Source organism: Miniopterus schreibersii (assembly GCF_964146895.1).
Source record: "Miniopterus schreibersii genome assembly, chromosome: 16".
Lineage (NCBI taxonomy): Eukaryota > Metazoa > Chordata > Mammalia > Chiroptera > Miniopteridae > Miniopterus > Miniopterus schreibersii.
Window position 1 is genome coordinate 33929629 of NC_138116.1, and position 17547 is coordinate 33947175.

At 38.3% G+C, this 17547-nt stretch overlaps 1 protein-coding gene across 5 annotated transcripts in view; it reads left to right on the forward strand.

The window, feature by feature from the left end:
• The window catches only part of KIAA0753, a 60493-nt gene that overhangs the window by 12379 nt on the left and 30567 nt on the right, over positions 1-17547 (forward strand). For 3 of the 5 annotated variants that reach the window (XM_081161384.1, XM_081161385.1, XM_081161383.1), the window contains exons 2-7: positions 1492-1654; positions 4128-4752; positions 7609-7715; positions 8804-8866; positions 9274-9483; positions 11569-11779. In XM_081161384.1, the coding sequence (XP_081017510.1) occupies positions 1559-1654; positions 4128-4752; positions 7609-7715; positions 8804-8866; positions 9274-9483; positions 11569-11779 (1312 nt within the window). In that variant the 5' untranslated portion in view covers positions 1492-1558. Of the gene's footprint in view, positions 1-10; positions 838-1491; positions 1655-4127; positions 4753-7608; positions 7716-8803; positions 8867-9273; positions 9484-11568; positions 11780-17547 lie in introns of those variants that run through there. The other 2 variants (XM_081161382.1, XM_081161386.1) reach the window with 2 other exon arrangements.

A 17547-nucleotide genomic window follows, 5' to 3' on the forward strand; every position in this document is an offset into this window, starting at 1 on the left:
CTGTGGATGAAGGCACAGGCTGTAGGGGTGTCTCAGGATGGAGGGGAGATTCGGTGTAGAGAAGTCCTATGGTATGATGTGTGGTAACAAATTGGGACGTTTCCTGGAGCAGTTGGAAAGAGACAGGTTTCAGAGAGAGAGGTGTCCCAGGACTTTGTACAGGGGAAGTTTGGGGATGGGTGTCCCCGGACTGTGTGTGTGTGTGTGTGTGTGTGTGTGTGTGTGGCATCACTCGAGGTATCCTGGAACTGTGGGGATCACCTAGCTTTTTTCCTGGTAGAGAATGGATTATTAGGCCTTTGGAGTCCTGGGGGAAATTGTTAACCACATTAAAGTTGCATGCAGTTGCCCTGGCCCCCGTTCTGCAGACTCCCCCATTCTGTGGCTCCAGCCCCTGAACTGTGGTGATACCAAGCCAGTTGGGATTACCTCACTCATGTGCTTCCTCCCATCTTTTGTTTTTTGATCATGTTTCTGCAGCCATAGGAGTAAGGACTCTTGGACAACTGCCTTTATATTCCTTCAGATGTATCTGTCGTTAAGCAAATCCAGCATACAAATGTTGGGTTTATTCAGAAGGTTAAATTAGGGATTTTTTTTATAACCTGAATTTCCCCATTGATTTACTATGGGATTCTTTGAGAGAACAAATTCTCCAGTACATTTAACACTAGTCAGTTTATGGAAAATCAACTTAATTCAACAAATGTTGAGTTAAATTGTCTACTATGCTCAAAGCACTGTGTTGTGGGAGATATCAGAGAAGAGCAAGACAAGGCCCTTACCCTCAAGGAACCTTGTCTAGCTGGGAAGATGAGACATATACCTGGGAAATAGGTAAATAACCTGAGACAAGTGTGTGATAAGCACATGATGAGTGCAGGGATAGTGAAGTGTCTGTAAGGAGGCATTCAGAATCGGGAGCAACTTACAAAATGCTTTCATGTCTTTTATTTCCACTTTGTGTCCAGGGCGGGGAAAGTGGAGGAAATTGAAGGTTTGGAGAGGTCATGCCGGTAGTTAATGGCAGATCCTGGCATAAGTCTAGACATTCTGATCCTGAGGTCTACTTAAAGTCGTTCAGTTATGTCCCTTAGAGCTACCTAGTAAAGTGTGGCTACTTTTTCACTAGTGTTGAGGACTTATTAACGTAGAAAGTATGTCTATAAAATGCCCTGCTGGGAAGTGCTTGTGGACCATAGCGGAACTCTGTTTTTGGAATAATGTCTTATTAGAGACCCTTGATATATGAAATTTGGATTGAAAGGGGCTCAAGAGATTGTGTGTCCTCTTATTCACTTGGGAAATATAATTTCAAAGTATACTTTTGAAAATGGAAGAAACTGTCACATACCTGTCCTTAAGTTCGCTCTTTTAGTAAGGTTGCTGTGGGCTACTAGAACTCCTTATGTGAGCATGATCCTGTGTTTCACTTATTCTTTCCCTTTGTTTGAAGACGCCTGTTCTGAAAGTAGCTTTCTTTCATTTTAGGCAATGGTTTTGGGGAAGAGCTATTGGCTGATAACTAGACTTGCACTTTGGTTCTGCACTGTCTGACATGATGGGACCAGGCAGACCAGCTTCAACCTGTGTTAACCTCGCATCTAGTGTCCAACTAGATGGGAGGAGTGACCCCTGGAGACTTCAGACCCAGGTAGTTTATTTTTTCCTTCATATTTTTATAATGAAAAGTTGAAAGAAAAGGGCAAGAACACCTTTTGAATCTTCTAGTTTCAACAGTTGTAATAATTTGTCATGTTTTTTTATCTAACCCATCTCTCTAAAGTTGTTGCAGAACCATTTCAAAGTAAGTTACAGATATCATGACACTTTATGTCTAAAAATTTTAGAATACTGATCCTAAAAATAAACTCTTCTACTTAACCATAATACCATTATCAGACCTAAGAAGTTGACAGAGAAATTTTCCTAATATTACCTAATAACCACTCTTTATTGAACTTCGCCCCGTTGTACCCAAAATGTCATTACCTCCAACATTGTATCATGAAAATCTTCAAATATACAACAAAGTTGAATTTCACAGTGAACACCTCGATTCCATTACTATTTCACTGTGTTTAATTGCATATCTGTCCTTCACTCCATCCCTCTAGAATCCATTCATCAACCCATCTTATTTTTTGACGTATATCAGAGATTTCAGACACAAGCACCCTAACTACTTCAGCATGCATATCATATACTAGAATTCATTCTTTACCATTTTTTCTTTTGATGTAATTTTACATCTGAAATGATTACATTGAAATGTATATGTCTTGTCACACTTGCTTAAGTTAGACAGATGTATACACATGTGTAACCCATACCTCTTTCAAGATACAGATCATTTCCACTACCCCAGAAAGTTCTTTTATGCCCCTTCCTGGTCAATCCCCCCCCACCCTCCAGAGGCAACCACTATTCTGATTTTTTTTCCACCACAGATTAATTTCATCTGTTCTAGGACTTCATATAAATGGAATCATATGCTATGTACTCTTTTGTGGGAGGCTTTTTTCACCAGGTAGAATTTTTTTAAGATTCACCCATGTATCGGTAGTTTGTTCCTCTTTAATACTGAGTAATATTCCATAGCAGGAATGTGCCTCAGTTTGTCCATTCTGCAGCTGATGGACATGTGGGCTGTTTCTCGTTTGGGTTATTATAAATGAAGGTGCTATGAACATTCTTGTACAAATCTCTTTGTAAGCATGTTTTTAAATACCTGAGAGTGAAATCTCTGGGTCATAGGGTAGGTGTATATTTTTTTTGACAAACCAACAGACCTTTTCCAAGGCGGTTTTACCATTTTACATTCCTACCAACAGTGAATGAGAGCCCCTCCGTTGCTCCACATCTTTGCCAATATTTGGTGTAATTTTTAAAATTATAACTTCTGGTGGGTATGTAATAATACCTCATTGTGGTTTACAAAGAAAAAACTTTTTAAAATTTTGACATAATTTCAGACTGACAGAAGAGTTGAAAGAATAGTACACAGAATTCCTTGATACTCTTCCAGTTTCCCTAAATGGTAACATTTTATTACATTTTCCCTCCCTCTCTTCCTCCCTGTCTTTTTCTCCTCCCCCCACATTTTTTCTAAACTGAGTAAGTTGCAGACATGATGCCCTTTTACTTAGTACTTGTATTTGTATTTTCTAAAAACAAGGCCTTTTCTTCCTTTTTTTAAATTCTCACCCCAGGATATTTTTCCCATTGCTTTTCAGAGAGAGAAGAAGGTGGGGAGGGGTGGGGGCGGGGAGAGACATGGATTGGTTGCCTCCTGCATGCGTCCACTGGGGCCAGGATTGAGTCTGCAAATGAGGTATGTGCCCTTGGCCAGAATCAAACCTGGAACCCTTCAGTCTGAGGGTTGACACTCTAACCACTGATCCTAACCAGCTAGGGCAAGGCCTTTTCTTATATAATCATAGTACAGTGATGAAATTCAGGAAGTTAACATTTAAAAAATACTGAAAATGATGAGAATGTGGAAATATGACTATGCTAAGTGAAAAACAAAACAGCTTGTATCTATTATGATTAAAACTGACAAAACTTAAACCTGCATAATGCATAAGAAGGTGTAAGTGGACTGCTTAGAGTAAGATGAACTTAGGTGCAGGATAAAAGGTGTGACCCAACTGCCAGATGGAGAATCTCAGGGAGACCTGAAGAGAGAATGTCAGAGAAATGACTTAGGTCCTGTGTAGCCGGGCGGTGTGTCTGGGAGCAACTTTGGGGATTTCTTGTAATGGATTTTATTGGTCACTTGCTGGAACCTGATGTTTGAAACAGGACAGAAGTCCATAACTGGGGAGTTGAGGAACTTACTGGTTGCCGCTTGAAGTCTTCTGGGTTGACCTTTAGAGGAGCATACAATATGCTGTTAGTACACAGAAGGGTAGTGCTGTGGCTCTGAGCGATTGGAGGGTAGAACCGGGGCTATGTGATGAAGTCAGTGTGTGAGAGTGGCTGATTCTATCAGTACAAAATAAACATACCTGTGAGCACTGATAATTGTGTTGGTGAAATTTTAGAAACTTGGTTGTAGACATACACCAGCTATGTAATGTGTTATTTTTCTAACGAGTGCTTTTATTTTATTTTTTTTAAAGAACCAGCTGCAGTTTAATAAGGATGTTCCTACACATCCAAGCAACTTGGCAATCCGGTATTCTTACCCATGTGCAATTAAAATTGAAAAACTGAAGAACTCACACAATGAGTCAGACCATTGTAAAGATTTGGATTTTAGAGATGGTTCTGACCTAAGCCGTTCTGTTTCATTTTCTGTCATATCAGAAGAGAGACTTAGCTATGCTGTCCACCTAGCCAAAAGAGATATGAAACGAAGACACTTTGAGGAGCATGTGAAAAAACACCATCTGACAAGTCAGCCCAAGATCTCTCAGAAATGTGGATATACCAGGCATAAAAGATCTGACCTTAGGGTGGAAAGGAAGGAATTGAAGAATCAGGAAGTTTTTCATTGCAGCCACCAGCCATCCAAGGTAGAAATTTCCAGCTCAGGTGCCAAGGTGTACGTGTACACATCTCATTCAGGACAGTCAGATCTGCACATGCCAAAGTCATCACCCACCCATGATCTAGGACTGCAGCCACATGGCAGGACAGGTGACCACAAAAGCCTGTGTGAACACAGAAGCCTGCTTGAGGTTCAGCGGCTCCAGAAAATATTGAGCAATTGTATCCGTAAAATTGAAGAAGTAACAAAAGAAGGTGAGAAAAATTGGTGCGAGTGGGATAGTTCAAATACATTCATTCTTTTGGGACCCCCGCCCCTATCAAATTCCACTCCCTCCTTCTGTCACTGCCCCAAGCACTCATGACCAGACAGGTGGACTTTGAGTTTGACCAATGTCTTTTTTTCTAAAGGGTTTTCCCTGCCCTAGCCCCTCCTTCAAACGTAGGCACAGCTCCTTTCCTGAAGGCTGCACTAGGCCATCGACTGACCGAGGGCCCAGCCTAAGGGTTGGGGTAGCTGCTGGTGGAACCTTAGGTCTTCTGTCACTAGAGTACAAACTATCCTATAATGTTTTGCTTCGTTACCCAGAAGTCCTGACAAAATTATAGTTAATTTATTCAAAAAAACATAGTATTATGTACATTTTAGATGAAACCAGTTTCGATTTAGACAGTGTTGAGATGAGTACACAGCAGTGACAAGGGAAATGGTGGATATATATGCAAATATCTTACCACAGGGTGGAAAGGAAGGTGTATAATCACCATATACTGTTTTCTACAGTTCTTCAGTGTTCTCTGTGCCTTGTGTTTCCCTGAGGAGTAGAGCATTGATTCCATGTGGAGAATTTAGGGTTACCATAGCTAGTGAGTAGGGGAATCAAACCTAGCTCAGGCTCCAAGGAGTAGGGAGTTGAGCATCACATGGACCCACTGTGCTAGGATAGTACATAGTCTGTGATGGTCTTTGGAATTTAAAAATTTATATATGCTTATGTACATAAACGCATGTTAAATCAGGAATTTAAAGTGCCTCACAGAAATACCTGTGGTTGAACAAGCTAGGGCAAACATGGAAATGAGGGTATTGTGGCAGAGGAAAAAATAAGGAAAGGCAAAATAAGATTTATTAGGGATGGGTTACAGATTTGTTTCTGAGCTTCCCAGCAGCCTGCTAAAGAGGAAAGTGATCAGCTGCGGAATTTACAAAGTCTAAAACAAAAAAAAAGATTGTGTAAGGAAATAATTATTGCATATATCGAGGCCAGAAAAAATTTCTCCTGTGTGCCTTCATAAAGAGTATGTAATGCGATATGATGATCAATTAAAAACATTCCTACATCATGCTAATGGGACTGTTAAGATTCGTTTCTTATAACATTCCTCAGTGTCCGTCTGTGGCATGACCCCATGGCATACTTTGGTGGAAGCCATGCTCCCAGGTGAGAAAAGCCACGAGGCCCACTGCTCTGATGATGTGGCTTAATACAGGGGGACCTTTAGAGCAGAGCTTCTCAAACTCACTGTGCGGAAGGTCTTGGTGGGTTTTTTGTTTTTTTTGTTTTTAAGATGTCAATCTGTCACAAATCAGTACTTTCTAAACTATAATAAAAATATCACGACAATAGCATATTGCTATAAAAACCTGTAAATGCATACTTTTGATTTCTCTGTAGCTTTTTGTGGACTGGTAATAGTTTGTGACAGCCCCTGTCTGCAGCCTACCTGTTCAATAGCCCCGAAATGCCCAGTTGTGCTTCCCAAGTGCTGCTCTGCAGACTGGTTGCACCAGAATGATCTGCAAGGGGGGGAGGTACAAGAGGGTAAAGGGGGGATAAATGGTGATTGAAGGAGCCCTGGCTGGTGTGGCTCAGTTGGTTGAGCATTGCCCCGTGCACCGAAAGGTCGCCAGTTCGATTCCCAGTCAGGGCACATGCCCAGGTTGTTGGTTTGGTCCCTGGTCGAGGTGCATGCGGGAGGCAGCCAATGAATGTTCCGCTCTCACATTGATGTTTTTCTTCCTCTCCCTTCTTCTCTCTCTGAAATCAATAAAAACTTATTTTTTTAAAAATGGTGATGGAAGGAGACTTGATTTGGGTTGGTGAACACACAATACAATATACAGATGATGTATTATAGATTTGTAAAGTTTTGTTAACCAGTGTCACCCCAGTAAATTCAATTTTTAAAAAAAAGTAACCTGCAAGAGGAGCAGTTAAAAACTACTCCCGAGTCAGTCACCATTGACATTTAAGTACATGAACCCAGAGTTTTTCCATGCTGTGCAGCCCAGCAAGAGAGACAGTTTGGCTTGTAGGCTCCTCTGAGACTACATCTGTGTCCACACTGCTTGATTTCAAATTTTTTATTTCTTCAAAAATATTTTCATTAGTTGATTTTTAATGAGCAAGTATTAAAAAATTTGAATTTATAAAATATATTTAAAGCACTTCTTTTATCTGACTTGTTTAATGGAGTTTTACATAAGAATTTGCATTGTATAGACATTTGAAAACCACTGACGAGAAGGAATGACTGGGTTGCACATCCCTCAGGCAGTCAGTCTTCCAGAAACATTTTCTTTCAACTAACCTTTTGAAAATGTGGATCACCAGTGTATACGAGAGTGTACTTTCTGACAAATATATGAAGGCTTTGGACATTTATATAATCTTCATATGTTGGAGAAAAGATTTCTCTCTTGGATTCAAGAAAAGAAAGTGAAAAAGAAATCTTGCTAAACATAAAAATGGGCCAATAATGGTTTTTGCAAAAATAACATTACAAATTTTGGCTCAATATAAAGAATTTTAAAGTAGTAAGAGTTACCTCATAGTGGAGTAGGCTGTCCAGTGGATTTTGGTTCAGGAAATTCTGCATGGAGGGGAGCTTGACCTGGTTAATGACATTGTGGCCCGCCCTTCTCTGAGTCAGTACACAGGCCCCCTCACCCTGATTTCTTGGCTGATGAAAAATGACATTTGTTATGATGACAGCCTCATTTTTAAGAGAGAGATCTTCCACTTTATTAACTCTTCGAGTAATTGAAAGTTTTGTAAGTTTTTATGTTTGGTTTATAATCCACTTTTGGGGGGCCGGGGTTATTTTCAGATAAAACAGAGGCAGCCTTGGATCCAGACCAGGAGCGGCGGATCCGTGTCTGGAGGCAGGAGCACGCGGCTCGCTCTGCCCGAATGCTCTACGCCCTCCAGCAGCAGGTGCGGGAGCGGGAGCAGTGGGACCTGCAGCCTGTGTTACCTTCTCAGAGTTCGTTTTCCTTTTGTCTCAGGAGTATTAGCGCACGGTGTCCTCCACGAATTCTAATGTGTTTGTGAGGCTAAGTTTCCTCAACACGTGGGCAAATACTTTTCTTTTTGTCATCTGCCTGGATGTGCATTTGTGTATTATGTATAAATAGCCAAACTCCTTAAATAGTGGTTTTTGACTCATTGGTGTCAAAGACTCTTGAGAATCTACTAAAAGCCATGGGTTCTTTCCTCAGAAAAAAATACTTATCCAGCACATATTTTTGCAGATGAAGTCAAGAGGATTAGTTACCTTAAAACCCTTTGTCCCCTGTTATGAACCCTAATCTTAGAAGAAAGGGCCTGTTTTAGTTTCCCATCTGTCTCATGTTTATTATATACTAGAACCTTAGTAATAGTAAATAATTTGATGGTCTTTATTGAATAGTGAAGAATGAAGACCACGTTAAGTGTCTTTCAGGACACATTTGGTGGCTGATAAATGAGCATTTACATTGTTTGTGGGTAGATTTTAAAAAATGTTCTAACTTTAAGGCCTTACTCATTAATAAGTCTTTAACTCATTTCTGGTCACTTAAGTCATATGTTGGCCTTATTGTTTGAGCCAAAACCTGGACCTTTTTATTTAAAAGAAAACATCTGAGTTAGATTTAGTTTCATATTCTTTTTGGGTTCTGTGTCGGTCTTTATATTGCCACTGTAGAGATTGTTTTACCTGTCAGACTTCTGCGTGAGAGCCTCCAGTGCTCTCGACGTGGAGGATGAGAGCCGAAGCTTTGTTGGCACTGAGGATGTCATGATGTGGCCCCTGCTCTCCAGAGTTACTGCCACCTTCCCTCCCTCATGTTCGTTCCTGTTACACTGGGGACCAAGGGATGGAAAGCCAGTAACTGTTTTGGGGGTACATGAATGCAGAGCCTTGCCTCGTTTTCAAGTGACTTGAGTGAATGTTATATTTGGACAAAACAAGCAGTGTCCTTTTCTACAAAAAAGATCAGTGGAAAGGTACAAAGTTCACATTTTCCTTTTTTACAAAACAGGTTAGAGAAATCCAGGAAGAATTGGATAAACTGAGTCCACATAATACTAAACACACTAAGAAGGTATGATATAATTTAATTTTGATTAATACTTATTTATAAATTAGATTTCCAGTGTTTTGTTTGTATCTCGTGTGTGTTCTCTGTGCTAATACTATTTTCAGTGCTTGTAGAGACGCGTTAGTGAGGGCACGAGCACCTTAAATACTCTGAACTTGGGGTTGTCTTCCAGGGAACAGGTTCTGAAAATAAATGTTTGTTGTTGTTGCTGGTATAAGAAACTAGAATAGGAAGGAAAAGACTTTGTCATGAGAAAATCTTTAAGCCTTACAATTCCCTTTGCTATGGAAAAGTTTCACAGTGGAAATATTCACTATAGAAAGAAGGTAGACTGTAAATATTAAGGGTGAGATTAATGTCAAGGAAGTTCTGAATATTGAAATAATTTCTCACATTTCACTTATTGCCAGTCATGGGCAATGTCCAGGCTGGCATCTGCCCATCGAGGAGCCATTCGGGCCTTACAGATGTTTGTCACTCAGTTTACTGACCGGGGGGAGCACCCAGTGCCTGCGCAGTACAGGGAACTGGGCAGTCTTATCCGCCAGCTGTCACTCTGTTCCACCAAAGTCGATGCTGATTCTTCTGATATGGTAATAGATATCCTGCAACAAATTGAGGTATGACATTGACTTATGTTTGTTAAAAGTGCTTTTGTTTAATACTTACCCAAGGATATGTTTTTTATTGATTTTGAGGGAGAGGAGAGAGAGAGAGAGAAACATCAGTTGGTTAGTTACCTCCCATACGTGCCCCTACCGGGAATTGAACTTACAACCTTTTGGTTTATAGAATGACGCTCTAACCAATTGAGCCAGTTGGCCAGAGCAAAAGTGCATTGTTTCTAAGCAGGGAAATAATGTTTAGCATCTCCAAATTTCATGGAGGATACAAGACAAAGCTGCTACACCTAGTATATTAAAGCTTTACCGAGGGCAGAAAAAGGACTTCATTTTTATTTTATTGTTTTTATAGTCTGGTCTATATAATATTGTGTTTCACTTCTTTAACAATTGGTGACTTGAGCCTAGAACATATAACAAATCTTAACCAGGTCCATAAATTAAGAATTTTCCATTTTCTGACCTTGCCAGTTAATAAAGAATTTATTAGCATAGAAAAAGAAAACAGTAAAGCAATCTTAAATCAGTGCTTTAATTAGAATATCAGTATGTAATCTAGAGAGATTTTTGGAAAGAAGAGACATTTTAAGATATATGGAACCAGAGCCTCAAGTCTTGTGATATGGCGAGAGACTTCTGGAAATCACACTGGCATGTACTAGTCAGGAATGAATAGTGTTCTTTGTTCTTACTGGTGACAAAGACAAGAAGGACAGCATGGCCTTAAATCTTGATAGTTCTCCGAAGTTCTCAGAGTGCTAACACATAATTTTGCAATTTTATCTTTACTGCAGTGCTGTGATTTGCAGAGGTTTTATTTTACAGATAAAACTTTTTGAAAAGCAAAGGTTAGAGAGATGACACAGTTACTTCTCTTGAGAGCTGGGTGTCAAATTCCTATCTTCTGATCCTTGCCACTGTTGCTTCCACTACCCCACACATTTTCATCCACAAAAAGACAAACAATGTCAGTGTGACATAGTAAGCTGTGGGCTGTGAAGGAAAGATGCAGTGGGGAGAAGCATGGACTAATTGGCATACCAGTTTTACCATTAACTAGCCCTTGGGCGTCTTTAAGCGCCTTCTACCTTTACAGTTCCATTCTCCAGCAGATCTGTGAATGCATTGGTTTCATTCATGTATGTAGAGCTCTCTCAGGAATGTTATTGTCAAATTCAGACCTTTTAGGCAGAATATCAAGTCATTTGATGCTTTTTAAACTTACCCATAAGAAACATTTATTGGTCAAAATGATTTCATTTAGAGGAAATATCTTTATAATCCTAAAAGGATCTCAAGAGATTTTCTAGTCCCTGAGTGCCTTTATAATGTTTCTTAAACATAATGTTTCTCTCTCCTACTTTTGAAAGTATTCAGTAGTGCAAGCAATTTATTCTTGTTGATAGTACTGTACTGTCCCATCGCTTATTTTTTTGTTGCCTTACTGTCATCTGAACTAAATCTCCCTGGCTATGTTCAGTTGTCCTTAATTTGTACTGGCCAGATGGAGACTAGGCCCTCACCTCCAGCTAATGAGTGAGTGTGTACTTTGTTAGAAGATGTGCCTCTTTTAGAAAGGGGGGCACTGATCTCCTACCATTGTGGTAGATGAGTGATCAGAGCCACTGGACACACAATTTCCTTTAGTTTATGAAAAATTTATATTAAATATAGTCTGTTTGCCCACTTAAAATATTATTTGAGTTTATGAGTTTTTATTGAGAACTAAAATGATTTTAAAGCATATGGGTTTATAGTCTGAAAACATAGTTAATATCTAAAATGGTGATCCTTAATTTTACGAATTGGATGTCTTTAAAAGTATTCATATTCTTTATCTTTTTGCTATTGGTTTTAGTTAGCTTAACATGTAAAAGGACATGCAGAATTCCTTTTATTAATTAATTTGGTGCCCGAAATAATAGTTTTAAAATTAAGTTAAACAAGATTTCCTTAATCATTAGAGATAGCCATTTAATAACACATTTCTCTGGAGTCCTCATTTTCAGTTTTGTGATTAAAAGTCAGGCTTTTTAATCACTAAGAGATAAACTAAGAGAATAATTGACTGTTTCATGGCAGGCTTTGGAATCCCTCCTAGAAAAGAAACTGTCACCAAAAAAGGTGAAGAAAAGTTTCACTGAAATTAGGAGAAGATTTCCTGTTGGTAGCCCACGGTCCTTAGAGAGATGGCAAAGTTCATTGCCAAAGAGCGAGAGGAGACACTTCGTAACAAAGAAGATATTTCCACAAGAAACAAGACAACCTTCAGTGGCAAAGAAGGTTCTTGCTGGTATGTGTCCTAAAGTGTTCATTGCAAGGTATTTTATTCTTTGGAATTGTCTGAACTGTAACAGTTGCTAAACTGAGGGGAAAGTTAGGATTTCAAACCTAGTCCTCAATAGGTGTGCTTGAACCAGGACAAGTGAATTGCAACCAGGATGCTTCCTTAGGCTGGGGGCTGGCATATTCTTCCACGGGGAGGGTGGAAAAGTACAACTCCCTTTTCCTACATCATAGCATTTGGACTACCCAAAGTAAATTTCTACACAGCTGGAAGTTAGAGCCCTACTTTTAATTTTCATTTTAACAATAGATAAATGCATATACACATGCATATTAGATATATATGTATCTTTTTACTTAGGCAATAAATTCTTGTTATTCCAAGAAGTGGAATTGCTAGCTTTCATTGTGTGCACATGTAGACATACACTGCCAACTTGCCCTTGAAAGTGGGCATACAATTATGTTTCAATGAGCAGTGGTCATCAGTATATATTTCCCCATATCCTTGCCAAGTACTTTATATAATGAAATTTAAATTTTTTTCCAGATTCTCAGTGGAAAATGGTATCTTATTGTATCATATTGCATCTCCCTGGTTCCTAGTGAGGAAGATTATTGTTTCTTTCATGTGTTCCTTAGCCATGCCTATTTCCTTTTCTGTGTTTGTCTCTTCATATCCTTTGCCCTCTCCCTGCTGGGATCTATGTCCTTTGCTTATGGATGTATAGAACTTTGTATAATCTGAATCCTAATCCTTTTTTGGTATACATATATTATAGATATTTTCTCTTAGTCACTTGCTTTTGCAATTTGTTTATATCTTTTCTGATACAGAAAATTTAAATTTTTTCAAAGTCAACATTCTTTCTTATATATTTTAACATTTTATGAGGCCACTCTTTCTGTTTTGTTCTTCTTTTTCAAAATTTTGCCGATGGTGATTGATTATCTTCAGAGGAATTTAAAATGAGCTAGTTAGTCGGGTTCCATGAAAAATGCTGTCCCAGTTTTGATTGGTATTACATTGAGTTCATAGATCACTTAGGGGAGAAATGACATCTTTACAGTATGAAGTCAGCCCATTGATTTATTCATGTCCGTTTTCTGTCCCTTCAGTTGAATTTTATAATTTTCTGCATATAAGAATTCCTGACATAGGAATACATACGAATGCCTAAATTCCTTGTTAGGTTTATTTCCAGTTATTATTGTTCTTATGAAAGGGACCTTCTTTTTTATTACATTTTGAAATTGGTTATTGCTATGTATAGGAGAGCTGTTTGATTCATACATTGCGCTTATCTCTGGTACCTGGCTATAATCTTTAATTTGTTATGATAAGGTATACATTTGAACATTTCTGAAATTGGGATACATACTTTTTTTTTTTTAATATGTTTGTATTGATTTGAGAGAGAGAGGAATGGAAAGGGGGAGAGAGAGAGAGAAATACTGATGTGAGAGAGAAACATCGATTGGCTGCCCCTTGCATGCCCCTTACTGGGGACTGAGCCTGCAACCTGAGCGTGTGCCCTGACTGAGAACTGAAGTGGTGACCTCTTGGTGGAACAATGCTCAACCAACTGAGCCACACCAGCTGGGCAGGATACATTCTTAAGTTGTTGATATAATTAATAGGCAATATTTTAAAATTTGCTCTTGGTGCGTAAAATAAGATGTTTATACTCAATGTTTTAGATTTGATGAAAACACGAGATTTTGTTATTTAATTCTTTTGTATTTTTCCAGATAGATGAGATCACCTACAAATAAGTTTTGCCTTTCTCTGCAATTTTTAGGCCTTTCCTTTTTTCTCTTTCTGCTTTGTTGGGTGGGCTTTAATTCAGAATAATACTGAATAATAGTTATAATGGTAGACATTATTTCCCCCCTGCCCCAGATTTAATGGAATGCTTCTCCTTTTTTTTTTTTTTTTAACTTTGTAAGCTATGTTTAATTTCAGCATATATCTGTATATATATGTTCTGACTATTATTGGTTATTTACCATAATCATCAACACAAATTTTAAAAATCAGAATTGCATATATTGTACTTGCATAATTGATTAATGTTTATACTGCCCTAAGGATTACTAGATAAAAAAAAACTTTAACACTTTAATGAACGTCATTGTTCTCTGTATTTCTTTCCTTAAGATACTATTTTGGTGCTTTTTAAATTTTATTTTTCAATTACAGTTTACATTCCATATTATTTTGTATTAGTTTCAGGTGTATAGCAACAGTGGTTAGACAATCATGTACTTTACAGAGTGTTCCCCTGGTATTTCCAGTCCCACCAGGCACCATACATAGTTGTTACTGTGTTATTGACTGTATTCCCTGTGTTGTACTTGACATTCCTTTGACTGTTTTGTCTCTACTTCTTTTTCACCCAGTCCTCCAACCCCCTCTCCTCTGGCAACCATCAGTCCGTTCTCTGTCTCTAGTTCTCTGTATCTATGCTCAGTTTAGTTTATTTATTTTGTTCTTTGGATACAGTTATTATCATTCATTTTGTTTATGTGGTGTAACATGTTACTTGGCTTGCGGATATTGTACCAACCTTGCATCCCAGGAATAATCCCACTCGATCATAGTGTGCGATCTTTTTAATGTATTGCTGGATCTGATTTGCTAGTATTTTGCTGAGGATTTTTGCACCTATGTTCACCAGGGATATTGGCCTATAATTTTCTCTCTTTGTAGTATAAAATGAGGTTGGGATTCTTCCCTCCTCTTGAATTTTTTGGAATAGTTTGAGAAGGATAGGTGTCAGTTCTTCTTTGAAAGTTTGATAAAATTCATCTGTGAAACCGTCCGGCCCAGGACTTTTGTGTGTTTGGAGTTTTTTCATTCCTGCTTCCATTTTGTTGGTTGTAATCGGTCGGTTTAGATTTTCTGTTTCTTCTTGATTCAGTTTTGGAAGATTGTATGTTTCTAGGAATTTATCCATTTCTTGTCTGATTTGTTGGCATATAGTTGTTCGTAATATTTTCTTATAATCCCTTGTATTTCTGTGGTGTCAGTTGTTATTTTTTCACTTTCATTTCTGATTTTACTTATTTGGGTTCTCTTTTTTTCTTGATGAGTCTGATTAAAGGTTTATCAGTCTTGTTTATCTTTTCAAAGAACTAGCTCTTGGTTTTATTGATCTTTCATATTGTTTTTTTAGATTCCATTTTGTTTATTTTCATTCTGATCTTTATTATTTTCTTCCTTCCACTCTCTTTGGGCTTTGTTTGCCATTCTTTTTTCTAGTTCCTTTAGGTGTAAGGTTAGGTTATATATTTTAGGTTTTTCTTCTTTCTTTTTTTTTAAAAAATATATCTTTATTGATTTCAGAGAGAGGAAAGGAGAGGGAGAGAGAGATAGAAACATCAATGATGAGAGAGTCATTGATCAAGCCCGCAACCGGGGCATGTGCCCTGACCGGGAATTGAACCCCGATCGCCTGGATCCTAGGTTGACGCTCAACCACTGAGCCACACCGGCCAGGCGGTTTTTCTTATTTCTTGAGGTACACCTGTATTGCTGTGAATTTCCCTTTCAGGACTGCTTTCACTGTGTCCCATAGATTTTGGGTTGTGTTTTCATTTTCATTTGTCTCAAGGTATCTTTAGAATCTTTCTTGATCTCATTATTAACTCATTCATTGTTTAGTAACATGTTATTTAGCCTCCATGTGTTTATGTGTGTTTTTTTAATCCTTACCTGAGGATATTTTTTCCATTGCTTTTTAGAGAGAGTGGAAGGGAGGGAGAGAGAGAAACATCCATGTGAGACACATTAATTGGTTGCCGCCTACACTCGCCGCCACTAGGGAGCAGGGAGCAAACCCCCAACCCATGTTATGTGCCCTTGACCAGGAATTGAACCTGAGACCCGATAGTGCACAGGCCACACTCTAACCACCAGGCCACACTGGCCAGGGGTAATGCTGAATTTTTTAATGTACTATTTATATGAGAGTGTGGACAAATCCAGTGAACTAGTTTTCCTTTTTTATTTAAAGTATAATATACACAATAGAAGAGTACACACATTGTAAATTTATGACTCAATTATCAGAAAACAAATTTCTATAATCACTACTAAGTCAAGAAATAAAGTTACATAATCGGTATTTTCTAGGGACTGGCATCTTTCACCTAACACTTTGTGAGATTCATCTGACCTGTTTGTGTAGCTATGATTCATTTATGTTCATTACTGTATTTCATTATCTGAATATATCACAGTTTTAAAATTTATTCTGTTGTTTTAATTATTGAGTTTTTCCAGATTTGGACAGTTGTAAAGAAAACTACTGTGATTGTTCTAGTCTCTTAGTACATGTGTGCATGTGTTTCTCTTGCGTATATTCCCCGGAGTGTGATTGTTATATGTTTATTCAACTGTGGGAAAGATTTTTTTCAAAGTAGTTTTATATTCCAGCCGACTGTGTATGAGAGCAGTTACTACATATCCATGTCAGCACTTATTATTAATAGCTTTTAAAATTTTAGCCACCTAGTTGGTGTGTAAGGCTGTTGTTGTGGTTTTAATTTACATTTTCAGGATGAGTGATGATGAGGCCATTTCTGTGCCCACTTCACCCCCTTGCCCACGCTTCCCCCTTTTCCTTCTCTCTCTCCCTTCCCCACTCCCTCTCCTTTCTTTTCTATTGATTTGTAGTTCTTCCGAGGAGTATTCTGCACATGGAACCTTTCTCAGTTATCTGTATTGCAAATATCTTCTTAGAAATAAGCCTCAGCTTGCTTTTAAATGTTGCAGTGGTGTCTTTTGAGGAACAGAATTCTTAATTTCACTGCAGTCCAATGTGGCAGTCTTTTCCTGAGTTTTTGTTTTGGTATCTTTTTTTGTATTCTGTTTAAGAATCTCCCCTATGCCAAAGTTAAGAAGACCTTTTCTATGTTGTTTCCTAGAACAAAGTTTCATTTTCTTGCTGATGGATGTCCAGATGAGCCAGCACTGTGTTGAAAGGATCCCTCCGAAATTGGCATATAATGTCGCTTTGGTCATAAAGAAACTGTCTACATATGTGCGGGTCAGTTTCTTGGCCCCCCTGTTCTCTTCCACTGATCGTATATTGGTTCTTATGCTAGTGTTCACTGTCTGAGTTATTCTAGGTCTTGACGTCTAGTTCTTCTTCCAGAGTGTCTTGGCTAATCTTGACCTTTGGTCTTTCTATAGGAATTTTAGAATCACAATTTTCACTTTCCACCAACCTTCCTGTTACCCTGAAAACAATAATAAAAATCAAGCTATTGGAATTTTGATGAGGAATTGATATCTTTATAATATTGAATTTCCCAGTCCACAAACAAGGCATATCCCTCCATTTACTTAGGTTTTAATTTATAGCGGTGTTTGTGGTTTTATACATCTCTTCATTAGATTTATTCCCTGGCATAGCTATTTCCAATTCTCTTGTAAATGATGTCATTTAAAAATTTTAATTTTGCCCTGCCAGGCGTGGCTAGCGGTTGAGCGTCGACCTAGGATCCAGGCGATCAGGATTCGATTCCTGGTCAGGGCACTTGCCCGGGTTGTGGGCTTGATCAATGACTCTCTCATCATTGATGTTTCTATCTCTCTCTCTCCCTCTCTGTTCCTCTCTCTGAAATCAATAAAGATATATTAAAAAAAATTTTTTAATTTCTAATATATATTGCTGATATATAGAGATACAATTGATTTTATGTACTGCTGTTGTATCTAGCAACCTCGCTCAGCTAATTTATTTCTAATAATTTATCTGTAGATTA